The 21,763-nt window shown below is 36.8% G+C and overlaps 1 protein-coding gene across 4 annotated transcripts in view; it reads left to right on the top strand.

Moving 5' to 3' along the window:
* Dlg2 (discs large MAGUK scaffold protein 2) overlaps positions 1-21,763 on the top strand; it is a 1,293,772-nt gene that overhangs the window by 604,131 nt on the left and 667,878 nt on the right. Inside the window, exon 1 of one of the 4 annotated variants that reach the window (XM_028770582.1) lies at positions 15,040-15,144. The exons of the other annotated variants lie outside the window; for them this stretch is intronic. Within the exon in view, the coding sequence (XP_028626415.1) occupies positions 15,040-15,144 (105 nt within the window). Of the gene's footprint in view, positions 1-15,039; positions 15,145-21,763 lie in introns of those variants that run through there. 4 annotated transcript variants of the gene reach the window in all.

Raw genomic sequence — 21,763 nt, 5'->3', positions numbered from 1 at the left:
TGTGTGTGTGTGTGTGTGTGTTGACTTCATAATGTAATTGCAAGTGTGTTATGCAGCATGACATGAAGTTTGCTATTGGTGTACTAGCACTCTGTAAATGGTTTAATTTTAGGGTGAATAATTGTAGAACTCTGAGTGCTAGAGGCCTAATTATATCTCGAGCTGTAACTGTCCATTAGAATACTCATCTGACTCTAAATCACTTTGTGCTTGCAAAGAAGCCTAGCTGAATTACCTGTGACTAAAGTATTTACTTTTCTAACCATTTAATAAATTATTCTTAAAACATATTTTATTATACATAATCTGTTCTCATAGATTTTAATTACATGAAGAAATGCATCATCCTTACTTAGGAGCTTTCCCTTTCTCCTTTCTGATAACTCTAAAACAGTCATGATAATAGTATTGATGCTATCTAACAATTATTTATATTTTAGCACTATTTTAATCTTCCAAAAAAATTAAATGCACATATTCCTTTGATCTCTGTAACCATCCTAGAAGTTTGGTAATTGTTGTTCTTAGTTTATAAGGGAGAAGAGCAAAAGTTTAGTAATCGCAGCTAATTTCCTCAAATTCATGAAATAATTAATAGAATGGAAATTTAGGGCTATTCTTCCTTTGGTATTAAGTTGTCTTAACTGATATATTGCTTGTAGTGTTAGTAGAACCAAGGACTATTTCTTTACTCTCAGGGTACATGTTTTTAATCATGCTCCATCCCTATACTTTCCATCCAGTTTGCATGCCTTGCCTAGGCTAGCAATCCAGTCACCTCTCCTCTGATCTGTCCTCTGATCACTGTCATCTCATCACAGAAATTAGGTTCCTACATTCAGTATTAAAACTCCACATAAATTCTGCCAAGAGTTTACTCCTATTTATATGTGTATGTATAAGAAAATGAATAAAGAAAAATGGACAAACTAAGATCTTGAGAAAGGAAAAAAGATAGAAGCAAAAATGTTCAGAAGGAAGTTGGAGGCCTAGGAAAGGTGGACAGAGGCTTGGAGACTCCACACATCTGATGAAGACAGGGTGTACTACCCGGTGGAAGCCTACTACTTAGAGTTCTCAACCTGTGGGTCAAACAACCCTTTCATAGGCATCGCCTAAGACTATCAGAAAACACAGATATTTACACTACAGTTCCCAACAGTAGCAAGATTATAGTTATAAAGTAGCAGCAAACATAATATGGTTTGGAGACAGCATATGACAAGAAACTGTATTAGAGCATCACAGCATTAGAAAGGATTAGAACCACTGATTTATACAAATCAATGGATTAGGCATCTAAAGAGAATTGTGACAAGAACTGAGTCAATTGAAGATTTTATAGCCCTAATATAGTATTAGAAAACCAGTCTAGGCCCTCCCTTAGTATATAATCATAAACACATTCTCATTAGTCACACAGATTATGTATAAATTATCCTTGTGAACTAGTAAGGGACTCAATTGTGACATATGGACAGATGTCAGTGGCAGAGCCATAGAAATACTGATATGTTCAGAGGAGAAATAATCACTAATGATTATAATTGTTGACATATTTTATGTTAGATATATGAACCCAATTCATTTAATTCTTTTCCAAACTATATGGCAAGTACTATTATCAAACGTAGTTTCACTGAGTAGCCCCACAGTGAGTATAGAGCTAAATATCATGGAGCTACAATGTTGACAAGGAAGTCTAACTCTGGACCTTGTGCTACAACTAAGCTCTGTGCTTCTTCAGATAAATGGGAAACAATGAGCCTCAATTCCATCCAGCCAGCTAATAAGTGAGTTGAAGCAACCCAGGACCAACCACCAGGACCAACCAACATGGCCCAGAATTCTACATAGCCCAGAAGCACCTCGGAGTTCAGTTCCATCCCTCAGCACTATGCCTTACTCCCACTCAGAAACCACATAGGCAGTCTTAGTTCTTAGAACATCATATATGATGAAAAATATGAGTATCTGAAATTTATAGCTCCTTATATAATATCTTTGTAAATAGAAGTGCATTTTGGTGTGCTGCAAATGCTACTTGAGAGAATTTCTTCCAATTGACATTTTTCTGCTTGACCATACTTAGACATCATGGAAATAAAAGTTAATTTTAATCAGCCACCCTTAGAAGTCCTTTCATGTTCTAGTTAACATTTCTACAATGCCTTCATTAAGATGAGAGTCTCTTAGCCTGTCATGTGATTACTTTCTTCAAGCTGCTTAAGAGAGTGAACCACAAGGCTAACAGTAACAAGAGAGCATATTGAGTATTGATTTTGAAAAGCACTCTTTTATGTCTACTGCCCATAAATTCCTAACCATTCCTTTTTTTTACATATGAGATGGGGTGGCACAGGCCTTTAATCTCACCTCCTTTTTTTGTTTGTTTGGTTTTTGTTTTCTTGTTTTTCGAGACAGGGTTTCTCTGTGTAGCCCTGGCTGTCCTGGAACTCACTCTGTAGAGCAGGATGACTCCAGAGATCCACCTGCCCCTGCCTCCCAAGTGCTGGGATTAAAGGTGTGCGCCACCACCGCCCTGCTAATTCCTGGCTCATTCCTTTCATAATTAATATAATACGAGATTTTAAAGGCATCACATTGAAGCTTCATGGGATACCATGGTGAGGTTTTGAGGATTTTAGCCCTGCATGTAGAGCTAGGTGTATATTACTATGCAGAGAATGTTATAACAAAATGTAATTGTGAGCTAGGAAAGAAGAGAAGCAAGTTACTTAGAAAAGGCTAAAAATCTTGGTAATGATGGAAAAACCATGCTCAGTGATGATAAGAACTGAACGGGATCTGATTTAGGTTCAAGTTTGAGACTTACTGTCCTAGTTTACTTGTTTTTTTTTTTTTCTATGATAAGACATTTGGCCAAAACCAACTTGATGAAGAAAGAGTTTGTTTGACTTACATGTCACCACACATCATGGAGGGAAGCTAAGGCAGGGAGGAAGTGGACTGGATGCAGGGACTGACCAGTGCCATAAAGGAACCATACTTATTGGTTTGTTCCCTGTAGCTTCCTCAGATTTCTCAGAGTGCTTTAGTATACACCCTAGGACATCTGCCGAGAGGTGGCATACTGCACAGTTGGCTAGGCACTCCAACATCAGTCATTATTGTTAATCATACCAGAACTATGCTCACAAGCCAATAGGACCGAGGCAGTTCCTCAAGTTCCCTCTTGTAGTGACTATAGTTGTGTCAAACTAACAGGAACTGTCAAATTCACCATTTAAAATGTTAGCTTTTAAAATTATGTTAGACTGTGCTTGGTTTTGTGTGTATGTTTTTGGTGGTGGTGGTGGTCAGGGGGTGAACTGATTTCTTTGTGTTTGCCACTATACAGCTGGGAGTTTAAAAATAATCTAAGCACCTCTCTCATAAAAGACACCAAAAAGAGTTTTGTAAAAGGTAGTATAGTTCACACCTGGATATGATATTGCTTCTATTGGCATTCGGTGCTATCTGTTGTTACCATTAGACATAGGAATAGTACTGTCAGCTAGTGAATTCCTAGTCTTCTATAACGTAGGAAAGAAGTAAAGTCTAAACAAACAAAAACATAAGCAAATTTAAAAAAACAGAGGACTTCAAACATGCTTGGTTTTGGTTAACCCACCCTGAAACACTCATTTCCCTTAAACCCTTCCCCCAGTCTCACTTAAAACTTTAGCTCCTGGTATTCATGAGTGAGTAGCACTGGCTCCAGAAGACAGGTTACTACCTGGAAATTTCAGGAATAGGCACAGGTTACCTCACATGACCACTCTTCTGGAAGGCCCTGGGACAACAAAACAATACAGGATATAAAACTATTTCTCACTTGACCATTGAAACAAGATAGTAAAACCCTATTGTTGATGATACCATGCTTAGAGAAATAATCTTGAACTAGCCAGGAGTCTCCCAGCTGTCTAGCTTTCAGAATGCTGGAATGTTTATTCAGGATTCTAACACGGGCCACTAAGAACAGCATAATGACCACTCAGGCAGTGTGTGTCTGTGGATGTAATAGGATGTAGTAGCAGGACTGTTTATGTGGGTTACCACCAGTTGCCCATTTTCCACCCCTATTTGAGAAGCTAATGATAATTTCTGATAAGTCACTTTTCTTCAGAATAAGGATGCCCATTGGTAAATTTACCATGTTGATGACTCCTGCTCATGAACAGATGGGCAGCACTAGTGGGACTTAGTAAAATATTATTTGAAGGTTTGAAAATGGATGGAGATGGAAGACATGACAGAAACAGAGGATAGGAAGAACTATAGACTATAGGTGTAAGGCGTGGAGATAAATGTGTGTGTGTGTGTGTGTGTGTGTGTGTGTGTGATTATTTTTAAAAGGGTGAGAATTCTAAAATGAAGTTGGGAGATTTGTGGAAAAGAAGCTATCATTTATATAAGAGCCAAAATGAGAATGGGATTCATCAAATCCTAAAACTAGAATGGGCCTGTGCACTGATTTCAGATGAGCAATTGACACAGAATACTGGTTATAGGCAAAACTAGTCCATAAAAATCACAGAAAGGTGATGATAAAGTAGATTTGAGTGCTCTGACTGGAAAGGAATCTTACTTTAGCAGCTAAGTTGAAAGAGTTACTGAATTTAGAAGGATAAAAGAGAAACATATTTGATGAGACAGGAAGAAAACAAGGTTACGTTTGGAGTATGAAGTCTGAGAGGTGTGTGAGATATCTGACTAGTGATAACCAGCACACACAAGATATTTAGTTCAAGAAAAAAAATCTGGGCCAAGGATATGAGCAAAGGGATCATAAATGTGAGTTTGGAGAAGAAAAGCCACAGGAAAGAAAGATAATTCCAATCACTTCTTCCTAAAATATAGACATTTTTTAAATTTCAGAATTTTCTCTTTATTAGTTCTTTAAGAATTTTGTAGATAGAACATATTTGATGATCTTCACCCCTTACCACAACTGCTCCAAAATCAACCATCCTTCCCAACCCACCAAACTTTGTACTTTGTTTCTTCCTCCTACTCCTCCCCTCTCCTCCTCTTCCTCCTCCTCCTCCTCCTCCTCCTCCTCCTTCTCCTTCTCCTCATCCTCCTTCTTCTCTTTCTTTTGAGAACCAAACAACTCCAACCTCTTCTTTTTAAATCTTGTTGACTACATAGTCCTCCAAAAGGCTGTGGTAGATCAACAATCTCCTTTAAACTTGAGAAAGTACCTTATATATCAGTCTTTTAAATATGTAAATCAATAGCCAAATATATGTTTTATATTATTAAGATGTACTTAAGATCTGAGTAAATATATTAAAATATGGTTGCATTAAGAATAACAATATCATCAAATACATAAGAAATGTATTCTCAGGCACTGTACTGGAATACAGGTATTTGATAGACAAGGGCTTCTGCTTTTTGAATTAAGCAGTTAAGAAAAATGAATCAATAATATTCAGCATAATAACTGATTATTGGTCAAACATATTTTGAGCTAAAATCAAAGAAAATATTTAATTAATCATAGAATTATCATTTACCAAATAAATTAATTTCATAGAGTTAAGAGCACTTGCTATGTATGTATCAGGGTTGCTGCAATTTTACAAATGTTAATTCCTTTGATTCTCCACAGTTTCGTGAGGTGAGAGCTAGGACTGTCTCCTGAGGGATGATTTAGTCCAGTTCACAAACTCACAGGTTGTGAATCAAGTTAGCTTGCACTCTATGAGCCTATTTCTCCATTTATAAATTAGGAATGGAGGTGCAGTGGAAAGTAGTTTTAAGGTAGAAAAATTATCATTTTATCACTTTAATAATATTAACACTATCACTATTACACTGATATAGATTAAGATAGTACTATAGAACAATCAGAAATTTTGTCAAGAGTCTCAAGACTGTTTTCTCTTTCCCTGGAGAGTCTCAGCTTCTATGTCATTTGGAGTTCCATATTGCAGGACATAGCTTGTCTAAATTTAATGACACTGGAAAATGCTTAGTTAAGAAAATGTGATTACTGAAAATTAAAATGTGTTTGCATATTCATATGACTGCAAGATACTTGAGGTGTTTTGAAGTCTGATTCCTTACTTTTGTAGGTGAATAGTTAAAGATCATCAAAGCAAAACAATGGGACCAATAAAGATACACCTTGTTTCAGAGGGAAGATGCCTTCCCTCTGCTAAAGCTTGTCTGTATCCTTTACTCTCCTTCCTGATGGAAAGCCATTGTTTCCTAAATCTTCTCTCTAAGAGAAACGCTAAATTACAAGATTATAACATGAAATGATAAAAACTTGTCACTTAGGATAAAAACTCAGGAGTGTGAGGCTTTCTAATGGTTCTGGGAACTTTTAAAGAAAGTTTTATAAATAGCTTCAGCAAGGTACAACTTGATAAGTTTTGACATATGCAAGCATTTATTCAAGATAGTGATCTGATCCATCGCCCCCAAAAGTTTCTTTCTTCCCTTTACAATCCCTCATGCAACTTCCTCACATACCTCTCGAACCCCAACTCCATGCAGCTACTGTTCTCTATTCTGTCACCCCTGTTTGAGAATTTTATGTGAAGAGGTTCATTCAATATTCATCCTTAGATTATTTTGAGATATCTCCATTTTGTTGAATACATCAATAGTTCACTCTTTCTTATTGATCAGTAATAATCCATTGTGTGAATATGATACAAATTCTTTATCTGTTAACTTTTGGTGATGGTATTCATTTCAGAGGTTTTAAAAATAACATAGCCATAAATATTTGTAAAGGCCTGACTTCTCATATGACTTTAGTTCTCTTGGGTAAATGCTTTCAAAGAATCAAATGTTTAACTTATGCAGTAGGGTTATATGTAATTTTTCAAATGATCACTGAACTATTCTGAAGGTTGTCCTTATGCAGTCTCACAATATACTAGAATTCCAAACCTCTATATCTTCGATTAGCATACTCTACCATTAATTATGTCACTAGGTGCATCACAGGGCTTCATTATGGCTTTAATTGCTGTTTACATAATAATTTATTCTCTGCAGCACCTCCTCATGCTTATTTGATGATTGTTTATCTAGAAAGTTGAATTACCTATTCAGATCTTATTCTAATTTTATTGTTTTCCTTTTATTCCAAAATTACATTTTGAGTTTCTCTGTCTGTTATAGACATGCCCAGCATCAAATACATGACTCCAGTTGTCTTCCCACATTCAATGGCTTATCTGTCCCCCCCTTATTGGAACCTATTTTTTCTCTCACATAATATTTCAGGATCACAATTTCCTCTCCCTCTGCTCCTCCCAGCCTGTCTGTTCCTTCTCCCCACATCTACATCCTTTCCCTTTCTGTCTCTTATTAAAAAGAAAAACAGGCTTCTAAAAGATAACAAAATAGAATATAATAAGATAAAACAAGCTATAAAATGATCACATGGAAAGTGGACAAGATAAACAAGAAAAAGAAAAAAAAAGAAAAGAGGCCAAGAGAAGGCTGATGAGTCAGAGACCCATTCATCTGCTCATCTGTACCCTCAGGAAGGCATAATATATATGCTAAGGACCCCTGCAGATACATGCAGGCTCTGTTCTTACAGCATTTGTCTCTGTGATTTCATATGAGCTTTGCTCTCGTTAACTTAGAGGAATTCATTGTCTTGGTGTCCTCCAGACTCTCTCCCTCTAATGTTTTTTTTTTTTTTTTGCCTCATCTTCAGTGGGTTTCCATGAGCTGTGAGGGGGAAGGATTTGATGGAGACATCCTATTTAGGGCAGAGTGTTCCAAGGTCTCTCACTCTCTGCATAGTGTCAGGCTATGGGTCTGTATTTTTTCCCAACTGTTACAGGAGGAAGCTTCTCTGATACTGGATAAGGAAGGGACTGATCTATGAGTCTAGCAGGATATCATTAGAAATTATTTTATCACTACATTTTGTTGTCGTTGTTTTAGACTGGCAGTATGTTTCTTTAATGCTATTATCAAATAACGGTAACTTTTAATTTATCCATGTTTTCTTTCAGTTTGTTTTTTCTTCATGGATTGTGCTTTGAATATTATACCTAATCCAGGATTCTGACAATTTTATCTTACAGTTTCTTTTGGACACTTTTTTACAATTTGCATGCAGGCGTATAATCCATTTGAAAGAAGATGTGTAGAATAATGTTTGCTAGTTTGTATATTGGATAACAAATATTTCAAACATTATTATATGAAAACGTTTTCCTTTTCTCTACTGAATGGCCCTGTGTCTTTGTTGACGATTTGCTGTCTTCACAGCTATATATTTACCTTGATGGTATTCCCAAACATTTTTGTTTATTTTTGTTTCATAAATCAAGAAATTAGGTTTTTTGTTGTTGTTGGTCAGTTTTCACTTTCTTTCTCAAAGGTGTTTTGTTACTTTTAGGATTTGGGTTGGGATTGTGTTAGATCTATGAGTCAATTTTCAATCTATTGCATCACTACAAAACTACAACTTTGAAATTTATTCTTTAAGAACTGGACTATTACTTAATGGCGTAGTCCTTGCCTGACATGGGCAAGTCCTTATATTCAGTCCTCAGTATATGCATACATACACAACATATTTATAACACATATTTAACGTCTTCATTTGTGAATCTTTTATATATCTTTGCATGACATTTTTTGATCATGATTAAAACAGTTTTTATCTCATTTTTGTCTATCCATAGTGTATAAAATACAGTTGATCCTTATATGTTAAGTTTACATCTTGCAAACTTATTAAAATTGTTTAAAACTTTAAGTAGCTTCCCTTCAGATTTCCTAGGATTTTCTGCATACATGTTTATATAATCTGCAAGCAAAGACACTTTTAGGTTTCTAATTTCATTCCTTTTTCTTGCTTTACTGCATTAGCTAGAACCTTCCAGGCAATTTCGACGAGAAGTGGTGAGAAGAACATTCTTTTTTTTTAATAAAATATTTATTTATTTATTTATTTATTTATTTATGTTACATTCCTACCACAGTTTCCCTTTCTCTTCTTCCTACCACCTTCTCCAACGCCAACATCCCCAAAATTATCACCTCCCCCATTCCCCCACTTCCTTTTTTTTTCTTTTTCTTTTTTTTTTTTGGTTTTTCGAGACAGGGTTTCTCTGTGTAGCCCTGGCTGTCCTGGAACTCACTCTGTAGACCAGGCAGGCCTCGAACTCAGAAATCCGCCTGCCTCTGCCTCCCAAGTGCTGGGATTAAAGGCATGCGCCACCGCCCAGACCTCTCCCACTTCCTATTCCCCCATCCAAACCCCACTCCCATCCATTCCTCCTTTGTTTCTAGTCAGAATAGTGTCAGCCTCCATGAATATCGACCATCAATAGCACATCAAGTTTCAGTAAAACCAGGCACCTGCTCCTCTATTAAGACTAGACAGGGTAACCCAGTAGGGGAAGGGGTCCCAAGGAAGGCAACAGAGTCAGAGACAGCTCCTACTCCCACTATTAGGAGTCTCACAAGATGATCAAGCTACACAACTATACCTTTCTGGAGAAGGCCTAAGTTAGTCTCACGAAGGCCCCCGGTTGGTTGTTCAGTAGTTCCTATGAGCCAGGTTAGTTGATTCTGTAAATACGCTTGTGGTGTCCTTGACATCTCTGGCTCCTACAATCCTTCCTCCTCTTCTTCCACAGGATTCACCAAGGTCTGCCTAATGTTTGGCTATTGATCTCTGCTTCTATTTCCATTGGTTGATGGGTGAAACCTTTCTCATGACAATTGGGCTAGACACCAATCTATGATTATAGCAGAATAACATTAGCAACATAGCATCATTTCATTAACTTTAGTATTTGCTTTTTTTCCCATTCATGTTTGATTCTCTGAGCTATGAAGCCTCTGCCTCCTGGCTCTCTGAGCAGTGTCAGACATGAAATATTTTGTAGGATGAATTGTAGGCAAGGCACACTGTAGGTCAAAGGTTCTGTGTCTGGGTTAAAAAGAAACATTCATGTCCTTTTTCTTTTTTTTTCTTTAATGTCAGGAATAGGTATTAAAATTTGTAAAGTATTCCTTCTGTGTTTTCATGATGATGAGCTACCATTTGTCTTTTAAAAAATAATAAAATGAATCACATGCTTCATTTTCTGCTGTTAAACCATCTTTATTCTGCCAGTTTAAAAATCTGCTTGGTCTTCATACATTGCCTTTTTCAAAAATCGTTTAGTTAAGTTTGCCAAAGTTTTATTTTAAATTTTGCAACAGTATCTGTGAGGATTTCTCTGTAGTATCTCCACCAAGATTGGTGTCAGGATAATGTCAGCTTCAAAAATTGAATTTGAAGATATATTTTCTGTCATTGTGTGAGAGTATGTATACAGTAGTTATTACTTCTGTAACTGCTGGGTAGAATTCATCAGTTAGCCTTCGATGGGGTTTTTGTTGGGATATTTTCAGTTTTAAGTGCCTATCTTCAGTCAAAATATAATCGGGCTATGTAGGTTTTATATTTTTATTTTATTTTTCTTGAATATGCCTTGGTAGTTAGATATCTTAAAGAAATTTTTCCTATTTTGCTTAAGGTGTTGACTTTGTGGGGGCTATTTGTGTCATTCTCAGACCCTCTTCCCTCATTAACCCCTCCCCTTCTCCTCAGAGAAGGGGAAGACCCCCCCCCTTGGGTACACCCCTCCCTGGGACATCTAGTCCCAGCAGAACTTAGCACATCTTCTCTCACTGAGGCCCAACCAAACAGTTCAGTTAGGGGAAGGGGATCCAATGGCATGCAACAGAGGCAGAGATAGCACCCACTCCAATTGTTAAGGGACTCACATAAAGACCAAGCTGCACATCTGCTACAAATATGTAAGGGTCTAGGTGCAGCCCCTGCATGTTCTCTGGTTGGTGGTTCAGTCTCTGTGAATTCCCATGAGCCAAGGTTGGTTGATTCTGTAGCTCTTCTTGTGCTGTTCTTGACCTCTTCTGCTCATTCACTTCTGTTCCTTATTCTTCCATAGGATTCCCCAGGCTCCACCTAATGTTTGGCTACGGGTCTCTGTATCTCTTTCCATCTCTCCTATTTAATGATATTCTGTTCTACTTGCAGACAGAAACCTAGCATAACTTTTCCTGAGAGGCTTTATCCAACAGTGGATAGTTTATTTTATTTATCTATTTAAATTTGGTTTCATTCACTTTTTTTCTGGTAGCTCAACATAGAAGTTAAAGTAACTAACCTAAAATCATCGTTTTAAATATGGCATGAATAAAATGTATCCTGTCTAAATTATTACTTTATCATCCAATGACCATTGCTATGCTTATTTGTTTTTATTTAAAAAATACATTCTAATTTTATTTTTTGATGAGTTATTTAGATTGTGGGGATTTTATTCCAAATATTTGAGATTTTCCTAGTATCATTCACATACTGACTTCTTGCTTGATTCATTGTGGTCAAGGAATATACTTTCTATGATATGAATCATGTTTTATTTATTAAAAATTGGTTTCCAGGGCTGCCGATTTAATTTCATGCTTAAGAATACTTAGCAAACAAAATGAAGAACAGAGTTCCTCAGCACCTAAGTAAAAGCTGGATATAGTCTTGTGAATGGTGGTGTCTGCAGCACTGAGGGAGACAGGGATAAGAGGATCACTAGGGGTTGTTGGCTGCCAAGATGACTCCAAAATAGAAGTCCTAAGGTCAGTGATACCATGTTTCAGAGGAACAATTTATATAGTGTTGAAGAAGGAAATATAGCACCCTCATATGACCTCTGTGATCACCTAGCCACTGCCTATTTGTAAACAGACACACACACACAAACACACACACACCAGGAAAAAAAGTTTCTTATAATACATCCATTCTTGGAAAACAATACACTATTTGAAAAGAGTGTATGAAGAATAGAACTGAATTTGAAAAGAATAGCAAAGGTTGTTGTTGTATGAACTGTTCTACATTACAGTGAGCTACGTTAGCTCAAATGGATCATAGATCTTTCTCTAGGTCTTCCAGGTTTCAGTCTAATTCACTATTCAGAGAAAGTACTGGTATCTGTGACAATAATAATTGACTTCTTGGCCTTTCCGATTTTTCACTTCATAAAACCCATGTTATCCTTATGATATAAGTACACTGGGCTACAACTAGCTCCCTGCTCCATGACATGTAGAAGGTTCATCTGTAAGAAGGGGACCTTATTTCTTTCTCTTGGAGTTCATTGCTATTTACCATTTTGTATCCATCCTTGGAATCTAGTTAATCAGAAAGCTCACCCTAGTTTAGGTTGCTTAATTGAGAGAATTAATCTAGGTCCTATTATTGCATTTTTTACTGCAGGTTCGATTGTCATGGTTATAGTGAAACCACCTTACCCTCAGAAAGTCCTTAAAGGCACACACACCTCTTTGTATGTGGTACTGTACACTGGGCAGAAATAACTAGGCTTAGTGAGTTATTTAAAAACAGAAACACAAAGTTGGGAGGATGCATTCCAGAGGATATGAGGGGGGTTGGAAGATGGAAATGGAGATAGACATGATCAAATTTCGTTGTGTACACATATAAAATTATCACAAATAAAGACATTTATGAAAATCTAAACAAAACTTAACAAAATAAAATAGCCTTGCCTCCAGTCCAAATCTGGATGTAAACCCTGTAGTCCTTAGTGCCCTGATTCTCTTCATGGTACCACATTCCATCTAAGTACTAGCGCTGCCCCCTCTCTACCCTGCACCCTTTCACCTCTTTCTGTTGTCCCATCCCCCAACTTGCTTTTGCATCTTTTATTTCTTTATAAGTCTCAAGATCTAGTCAAACGTGGAATTTTCATGAGCCTATCCGGATGTCCTCATAGAAGTTGTGTTTAGTTTTTAATTGTTGTGAGGTTAAGTTATGATACCAGTCCTTATCACTTAGATATTTTAGACTTTTCTCTGTTTGTTAAATCTGTTATCGTTCTTACTGCACTATTCCTTAAGAATAGATTCAACTTTTTATATGTTCATTTGTTCAAACAGTTATCACAAAGTATTGCACATAGGATGTGCTTCATGTGGTTATAAAATAAATGAATAAATGGGTTAGTAGACATTTGAAGACTATTTTATGTTTATTTTTACAGGTAGATTGTGAATTCTCTAACTTATTTTTACAAATATTAAGAAAAACAGGACCTTTTAGGAGTTTCTGATCAATGTGTGGATAAGGTCTATTGAGCAAAGGGCAAGGAATAGACTCAGACATTGTGCTCTGAATAATGGTACTGTTTTGCTGAAGGAAATTAAGAAAAGGTAGGTTAGGGTTTTGAAAGATGACTTTAAAAACAAAAGCACTTATTTTCCAGTCACTTCCTGAGAAACTCAGAACATTTACTAGTGAGAGAATCTTTTCAGGAAGTTGTGGGCTGGCCAGCCGACCATGCATGAAGCAGCAGCATGTGGCTGGGGCAGATGGGAGTGGATAAGGGCAGGAATAAAAGCAGAGGAGGGACTGTGGGTGTGAGCTGAACAGAACACCATGAATGAGAAAAAGAAAAGCTTGGTTGACTTGATATTGAGAAACAAACTGTGTGATGGCAATAGCCTTATGGTGTAGACTCCCAGTACAGAAGAAAAACAATATTCCTACCAATTAACCCAGGTAGAAAGTCCTGAAATGCTTGTATCCCCAGTACCTTCAATTAAAAGGCAAAAAGTAAATGAGATAAGAAGTGTCAAGGCATGAGTTTGGGAGACTTTTATACTGCAAGGTCATTAGTATGAACAAATGCACCATCACCAGAGTACAAAGGCAGAAAAACTAGGTAACCCAAATCATGCAGATCTTCCAAAAATAACCAGAAATAATACAGCAGAAATCTTTCTTTTGTGCTGTCAGGCTACTTTCTACACTCACACCTTGCCTTACACCATTTGGGATTTTGAGGTCAATTGAATGTACAGTGTAATCAGCATGTTATGTGTTTTCCTCCACTTGCCTTTCCCTCTCATAGTGCATCAACAAATGTTGTCATTGTTGGCTCTGAAACTAGCTGTGAGCATCTGTGTTCTTTACCATCTCACTACCACACAGCATTTCCTTCAGAATGATTTCCCCCTACCTCAGCGATCCCTCGAATACTGTGGGGACTGTGGCAGCCTGCTGTCTTTGGTGAAAGAAAAATCAGAATATAATATATCTTGAAAGTCTATTCATATTCCATTTAGTGACTATAATAGTCTTTTTCTTGGTGAAGTACACAAACACATTTCTTTGGAATCAAGACTTTCTGATTCTGTGCAGATCACCCATAGGTCCCAAGAATATACAAAGTCATGGCTGTCTTTATATTATCTCTGTGAATGCTATCTAAAACAGGAATTAAATGTGACTGCTTCCCTATGCGTAAGCAGCTCAAAGTTCTTCTAACTACTTTTAAATTCTAAAATACACAGCCGGCATTATTTGATTACCTTAAGCTTTCTGACTAGTCTTTAAGATACAGTCTTAAGCAACTTGTGCTGTGGTAAGGTGGTATATATGCTACCAAAGAATTATATCCTTTCTATGTCTTAAATGAAACCTGAAGATAGTTAAAAATACTATGAGTATGCATGTGTTTCTCACATAGAAGACAAGTGAAGGTGCCTGCCTGTATACCTAATGCATGTGTATATTATCCATTTTCTGTCAATTTACCATTTTTCACTCAAATTCTACCTCTGTGGCCTGCCACCCAAAGCTTGTGGTAGAAGCACTTTTCACCACTTTCCTCCTCCTACCTCTTTCCCCCCTACACACTTATGGTATGTGCAGTTTTGCCAGACCCATATGAAGACAGGGGAACACTGATGCGATTGCTTCTTGCTTTTTACAATTGTGGGAATGAAAATACTTCCCAATGAAAACATCTGCCTCTGTTCAAGTCACGCCCAGTTATCCCCCCAAAGAAATGTTCTGATTAACTTTTTTTAAAGTCTTAAGATAGCAGTTTGTGTAGCCGATCTAATTAAGAAGTTTATGTAACAGATCTGCAGGTTTTTTTTTTCCTTCTTCAACTGGGTTCTTTGAGCTCAGTTTGAATGTTACCGGCTTTCGATATGCAACGGCCAAGTGCTTCTCGAGCTGAGAATTATCAGCTTCTGTGGGATACAATTGCTTCTTTAAAACAATGTGAAGAAGCTATGCAACATGCGTTCATTCCGGTAAGAAAAATGTCTTATTTACTTAAGGATTTTTGTATTAATCTTGTTAGTTCTTGACACACTGGAAAGCAACCTTTTCTGTATATTTAAAGATGTATCATCTTTATAGATAAATCTCTATAGTTCTTATAGTTCTTCCTCCAGATATGTCTTATGTCTGTTCTTGTTTGCTTTGTATGAATTCTGGATTCTTAATATGACCAAATATTGATCAATGACAAAGAGTAATAGTGGTTCAAATTAATATCATGAGGACAGTAGTTTCTAGTAGTGACACACACTAAAGATGGAATGTAATTTTAATATTCCTCATAATAATATTTGTAGTTACCTGCAGTTTATAGTTCCTGGTACACACAAAGCTTCAATAACTTTGCAGGTGGTTTTCATAGACAGATCAAAGAGTCTTAAATTAGCTTTTATGTCTCATGCTGATTTAAATAAACTCCAGATTACAGCCTTTCTTAAGAAGTATAATCATTTTTTCAGTAGTGTTACTATACTTACATATCTGTGAAGAAGTCTGATAGAACCTATAGATACACAAAATGACTTCATAAATGAGTTTTTCTCATTTCTTATTGTAGAAACGATAGCTCTTACAATTTATCTAGCTAGGGGATAAGAGAGGCCACACTGATAGGCTGAGGTGACTTGGTCAGTATGTGGAAGAAGCATATTAAAGTAGTTGAGTCTTTTTTTAATGTGTTTTTAAAGCTTTGAGATAACAAATGAAGAATGATGGAAAAGGCTTCAGAATTAATCCTTATTAAAATTCATTACAAACTTCCTCCAAGAAAATAAACTACTTGTGGCATAGAAACTCAAAGAGATATGCTTCCTTCAACAATTGAAAAGTCCAAATATTCTTTAAAGTTCAGATTACTCTCAAAGTTCTCATATTGGACATGATCATGATTTTCTCTGCATTTCAGAAATAACCTAAATGTTTCAAAGACTGCTTGCTGGATTTGAGTTGCTTCTAACTCAATTCTGTGTTCTTGTTGGATGGTTAAAGACCAATCTTGAATATCAACAACATAATACAGTTTCTGTAAGGAATTTTTAAAAAGGGTATTTGGAAACTCTCAGGGTCATATAAAGTTATAACGATACTAATTTGAACTGGAACACATATATTAAGTTTGTTTCTATGTTTTTCAAACTCTTCTTTCTTGCTTTTATCAAGAAGAGTTTGATATTCCACAAGAACCTTCAGCAATCACTACTGATTAATGATTACTCTTCAAGCAATGATCTCTTAGACACAATTGCTTTCCCCATTCATGGTGGCTAGTACAAACCTCTAATTAATCATCAAATGTATTCCATTATTTTATTCTTTGTCTTCCTGAAATTTTGTAATTTTTCAGAGAGAAGCTACTGGCAAATTTCCAATGTTTCAAAAACTTTTGGATACCTTCAAAGCATTATTAAATATATAACATCACAGCTTTTGAAAATAATTAAGAAACTACAGCTAATATTGGAAGAACAAGTGAGGGTATTGCTGTTTGAATTGAGCCTTAATTCAGTTTGATGAGTTTATTTTGGAACTTAGAAAAATGATTCTGTTCCCGCTACATGTACTCTATTTGTATTTTATATAAATATTTGTGCATTTATATACTAACATGTATATTTGCATACTCACATATACACATATACAATTACATATGGCATTTCAGTTTAGTAATAGCCTTCACTGCTTAGAATATCTCAAATCCTGTACTGGTGCTGTCATATTAAAGAAATGAAAAGTTGTGTCTCATATAATTGCCCCTTATAAAAAATAATCTTAATACTCTGTTGTGTAAATGTAGCACATTTTCTGTATTCATTCTTCTATTAAAAGGCATCTGGGTTGCTTCCTCTGGATATTATAAATAAGGCTGCTATGAACATAGTGGAGCATGTGTCCTTGTTATACACTGGAGCATCTTTTGGGTATATGCCCAGGAGTGGTATAGCTGGCTCTTCAGGTAGAACTATTTCCAATTTTCCAAGGAACTGCCAGATTGTTTTCCAAAGTGGTTTTACCAGCTTGCAATCCCACCAACAATGGAGGAGTGTTCCTCATCCTTGCCAGTATCTGGTGTTGCCTGATTTTTTTATCTTACCAATTCTGTTTGGTGTATGGTGGAATCTCAGGGTCATTTTGTTTTTATGCTAGCTGATAGGAGCCTGGTATAGCTGCCCTCTGAGAAGCTCTGCCAGCACCTCACTAGTACAGATGCAGATACTTACAATCAACCATTGAACTGAGCCCAGAAAACGTTAGGGGAAGAATTTAAGTGAAGTGGATTGCAACTCCATAGGAAGAACAACAGTACCAACTAACTGAACCACACAGAGTTCCCAGGGACAAAACCACCAGCACAAGAGTATACATGGATGGGTCCATGGTTCCAGCAACATATGTAGCAGAGGATTGCCTTATCTGGCATCAATGGGATGGGAGGCCCTTGCTACTGTGGAGGCTTGACGCCCCAGTGTAAAGGAATGCCAAAGTTGTGAGGAGGGAGTGGGTGGGTGGGTGAGTGGAAGAGTATGAGGCAAAGCAGAGAGTGGATCAGATTGGGGAGTTGCAGAGGGGAGACTGGGATGGAGAGAACATTTGAAATGTAAATAAATAAAATAACCAATAAAAATGTTAAGAAAAATAATCCTAATAATTTTAAAAGTGAATTCATATATCAAAATGAATGTTGTATAGTAAGTACATATGTATACATATACATATATATACGTATGTATATATATATACATATATGCATGTATGTACATATGTATGTATGTATGTATGTATGTATGTATGTATGTATATAGCATGTATGTCAGTGGCACTGATCTTAGGGAATCTGGCCTAATCAGTTTCACAGCAGGTAAATGCTCTCCTGTGCATGTACTGTGAGAATGTGTATCCTAAGGAAATGATGAGAATAGTCTGGAACTTAGGTTCTGGATCGTTTCTCACACATAGTGACTATACAAAAGACCTAAGTCAACACAGTTCTGTAAACCAGATCTGTAAACCCTGATGTATAATCTAAAGCTATAGTGGTAGTCTATTTCTGGATGATAACCCTCTAATTATACATCCTTACATTGACAAGTTGCAATAAACTTAGTGTAACACATACTGTATCATATAACTCAAAGTAATTAGCAGAGAAGAAGTAAACCATACAGTGACACTATTCAGTTTCAAGACTTGATTTACAAATCAGGTCATGCCCTATAGTGATGAGATCGAAATCAACTCAAGACTTTTAGATTCACCTGCTAGACCAATGGCCCTGAGCTCAAAATGACAACGTTTTTCCCATATCTTTTAGTATTAAGTGCTTGGCTCATGTAAGGTAGTAAATATTGAATGCAGGGATGAGTTAACATCCTTCATGAAATCTTAGGAACTCAATCTATCATAGAACTTTTTGGTATCTTCTAGTATCTCTGGGTATCAGACAAATGTGAGAGTGTTATGTTTTATTAAAATGATTACATAAAATTTGTAAAGTAGCCTGAAAGTTAGTAGTCCTTTTTCAAGTCATAAAGACTTTTGTATGTTTTTATTCATTTACCAGTTTGTTGAGCTCATGTGTGTGTTCTGGAGCCCTTGTTATCTAACTGCCAGCCACTATTCTAGACCCAATTAAAGGCACAAAGAGAAATCTACATTTCTTTATGGCACCATCACTTCATTAGAAAGTTCATGGACTCTTGACTCAATGGTGCTTAGTGTCTCTTCCCTCAGTGTTGCTTTCCTTTAGTTGATAGTCTTCATGTTGGGATTTAGTAATGTTATTCACTTTGGGTCTCCATATGCTATCAGTGCAATCTATCCTCCCATCTTGCTAATAGGCACTAGGCTTCTGTCAATCAAAGACCATGTGTAATAGTATTCGTTCACCTTCAATAGCATTAGTTCTCAGTTCAAGTTCCTCAACTGACTTCCCTCATTGTTCCTCCTGACCCAGTACTCCAACATTAAATTTAAAGTACCTCAAATGGCTTTCTGTGTAGACAACCAGAAAACCTTGTTATACTCACCAGCGAGTGACCAGAGACACAGAGATAAAAATTCAAATCAAAAGGAAAAAACGAAGCTGGAGAAAAGGTGAACAAATCAACTGAGAATACCAGGCCTTAGCCTGAGAGCCTGTCATTCAAGAAGTGACTCACATCCTCCCTGCCTACCTTCCCACAAGCCTGACATCACCCGGCACATCTTTTCTCTCTTTAGAAAGCTTGAAGAACAGTGAGTAGGGACTCAGGTAAACTGCTCTGTGAGATGACAATGCCACCATTACTCCCATGTTACAAAGTCAGTGGGGTCAGGTTCCTTGTCAAAAAGCAAATAGCCAGTAAAGTCAGGAGACCTGGCCTCTTAACATCCAACCCATTTGATTTTACCCTTATCTTGGCTTTGTTTGTTTGTTAGTTTTGATTTCTTTCCTTTTTCCTTCCTTCCTTCCTTCCTTCTTTCCTTCTGTCCATCCATCTGTCTCTCTGTCTCAATTTTTGTGTTTTGTACTATACATACTTAATGGGTTTCTCCTATGTCCCCTGCCCAATGAACCTGTGACTCACATGGCAAGACCATGTGCTTCTTTTCTCTCCCTATGTTCTGCACTACTAAAAACAGTACATAAAACAATAACCCTGCTAAATGACTCTGTAGTGGCTGATTAATCCAGCAGAAGTGCCAATTTGAGCAGTGATGAGACAAGGAAGAGGAAGTGATCCTTTTTGTCTATGTGTTCTCAAAATCTGCCTTCTCAGCTCCAGGATGACTTCCCTTGACTGCCACTGGCTCTTCTTTAGGAGCCTGCTTCGCTCAGCTCTAAATAGCATTTGTTCAGTAATGGCTTCCAGTCCTAGATCATGGTGTTCCAAGTGTGTTTTTTCCTCTCTGAGTTCTAATATTATTTGATGCATAATGTTTTGTCTTCCTGGATTTCTTTTACTATTTTATTCTTCGTTTTCTCACTTCCTCGTCTGTTTAGCAATACCCCAGTTTTTGGTCTAAAACTTTGTAAAGAATATGAACAAACTTATTAAACGTAGTCCTAATACTAAAAAATTCCTAATAGTAAAGACATTAGGATGACATTTAGTCTATCGAGACATTTAGTCTAAGGTGGGGGAGAGGTACTTAACTAGACGTGACCTGGAAAATTACAGCAGTGTAACTGAGTGGATTTTTGAAGATTGGTAGTAAAGTGTAATGAGTTTCTACCTTTTGCTTTTAAATAAAACAAAAATACAACAAAACTCATCTTTGTACCTCAGTTGTGTAGTTTGCAATATATATGTATATCTGGGACACACACACTGCACAATGACACTAAATACAGAATGTCTTCCCTGTATTCCAACTTTTCTCATTGTAGAGTGCTTTTTATTAACCCATCAATTCCACAGTATTAGCACAGATATGTGATATTGTATAACACAGTAAACTCTATACTCAGCCATTTCCATGTGCCTCCCACATTCTAGAAACTGCAAAATCAGAACTCCAAAAGTATTTGTTATGGCAAAAACAAATAAATAAGTTGTCCAGAGTTAACAATAGAAGTTTGCTCTAGTAGCAAAAAAGAATTTAAAACAATGTACATCAAATCCTATCTAGAGCTGGTATTATAATAGTGTACTCTTAATGTCTAAGACTTCAGTTAAATATTTTTATATAGGAAGATGCTCAAAAGCAATGGCATTTGTCTTTGTTAATAATAAAATGTAGAAAGAAAAAAATTTGTTCAAGGTAGACACACTAAGAAAAGATGGAAAGTTTTAATACACACGCGTGCACGCACACACACACACACACACACACAATCTATCATCTATCTATCTATCTATCTATCTATCTATCTATCTATCTATCATCTACAGATCTGTCTATCTCATCTATCATCTATCTTTCTATATTTAGTGTTCTGACTGGAAGGAAGGGTTTCAATAGAAAACAAGAGAAAGAAGAAGTATACATAATGATACAGTCTAAGTAAGGTTTGTTCCTCTGCCCACCACTGTCTCAAATCCAAATACTTCCTGCAAAGTTAATGTGTTCTATAAGGCCCTCTGACAAATTAAACTGCAAGTGTTTATCCAGCAGATTAGTTCTTTTTTGGGGTACCCGAAGGGCTTCAGACTTCTCTCAGAAGAAGATTCTTGGGGAATTCCAATTTTGGGGATTTCTTTCTTTCAATAACCTCATAGCCAAAGAAAGTAGTACAAATGTCTATTTAGAATATATTATTTCCAGCCACATAGGCTAATCACATTTCCCTAAGTTTTGTGAAACCTGCCTGTTTCTTAAACAGATATAATAAACAGAATACAATTAGAAACCAGGGCTAGTTAGAGTGAGGACTGAAGGAGCTGAAAGGGTTTGTGGCACCATGAGGAGAGCAACAATACCAACCAACCACAGCTCCCAGGGTCTAAGCCACCAGCCTGGGAGCACTTAGGGAGGGATCCAGGGCTTCAGCTGAATACGTAAGAGTGGAGGGCCCTGCTGGGCATAGGTGGAAGATGAGATCCTTGATCTCATGAAGCCTGGACACCCCACGGGGTGGGAATTTTGAGGGTGGGGAAGTGGGAGTGGGGG

The sequence above is a fragment of the Grammomys surdaster genome, unplaced genomic scaffold (assembly GCF_004785775.1).
Source record: "Grammomys surdaster isolate TR1022 unplaced genomic scaffold, NIH_TR_1.0 203, whole genome shotgun sequence".
Lineage (NCBI taxonomy): Eukaryota > Metazoa > Chordata > Mammalia > Rodentia > Muridae > Grammomys > Grammomys surdaster.
The sequence above is the reverse complement of the archived record's forward strand: the minus strand, read 5'-3'. Positions and strand labels throughout refer to the sequence as shown.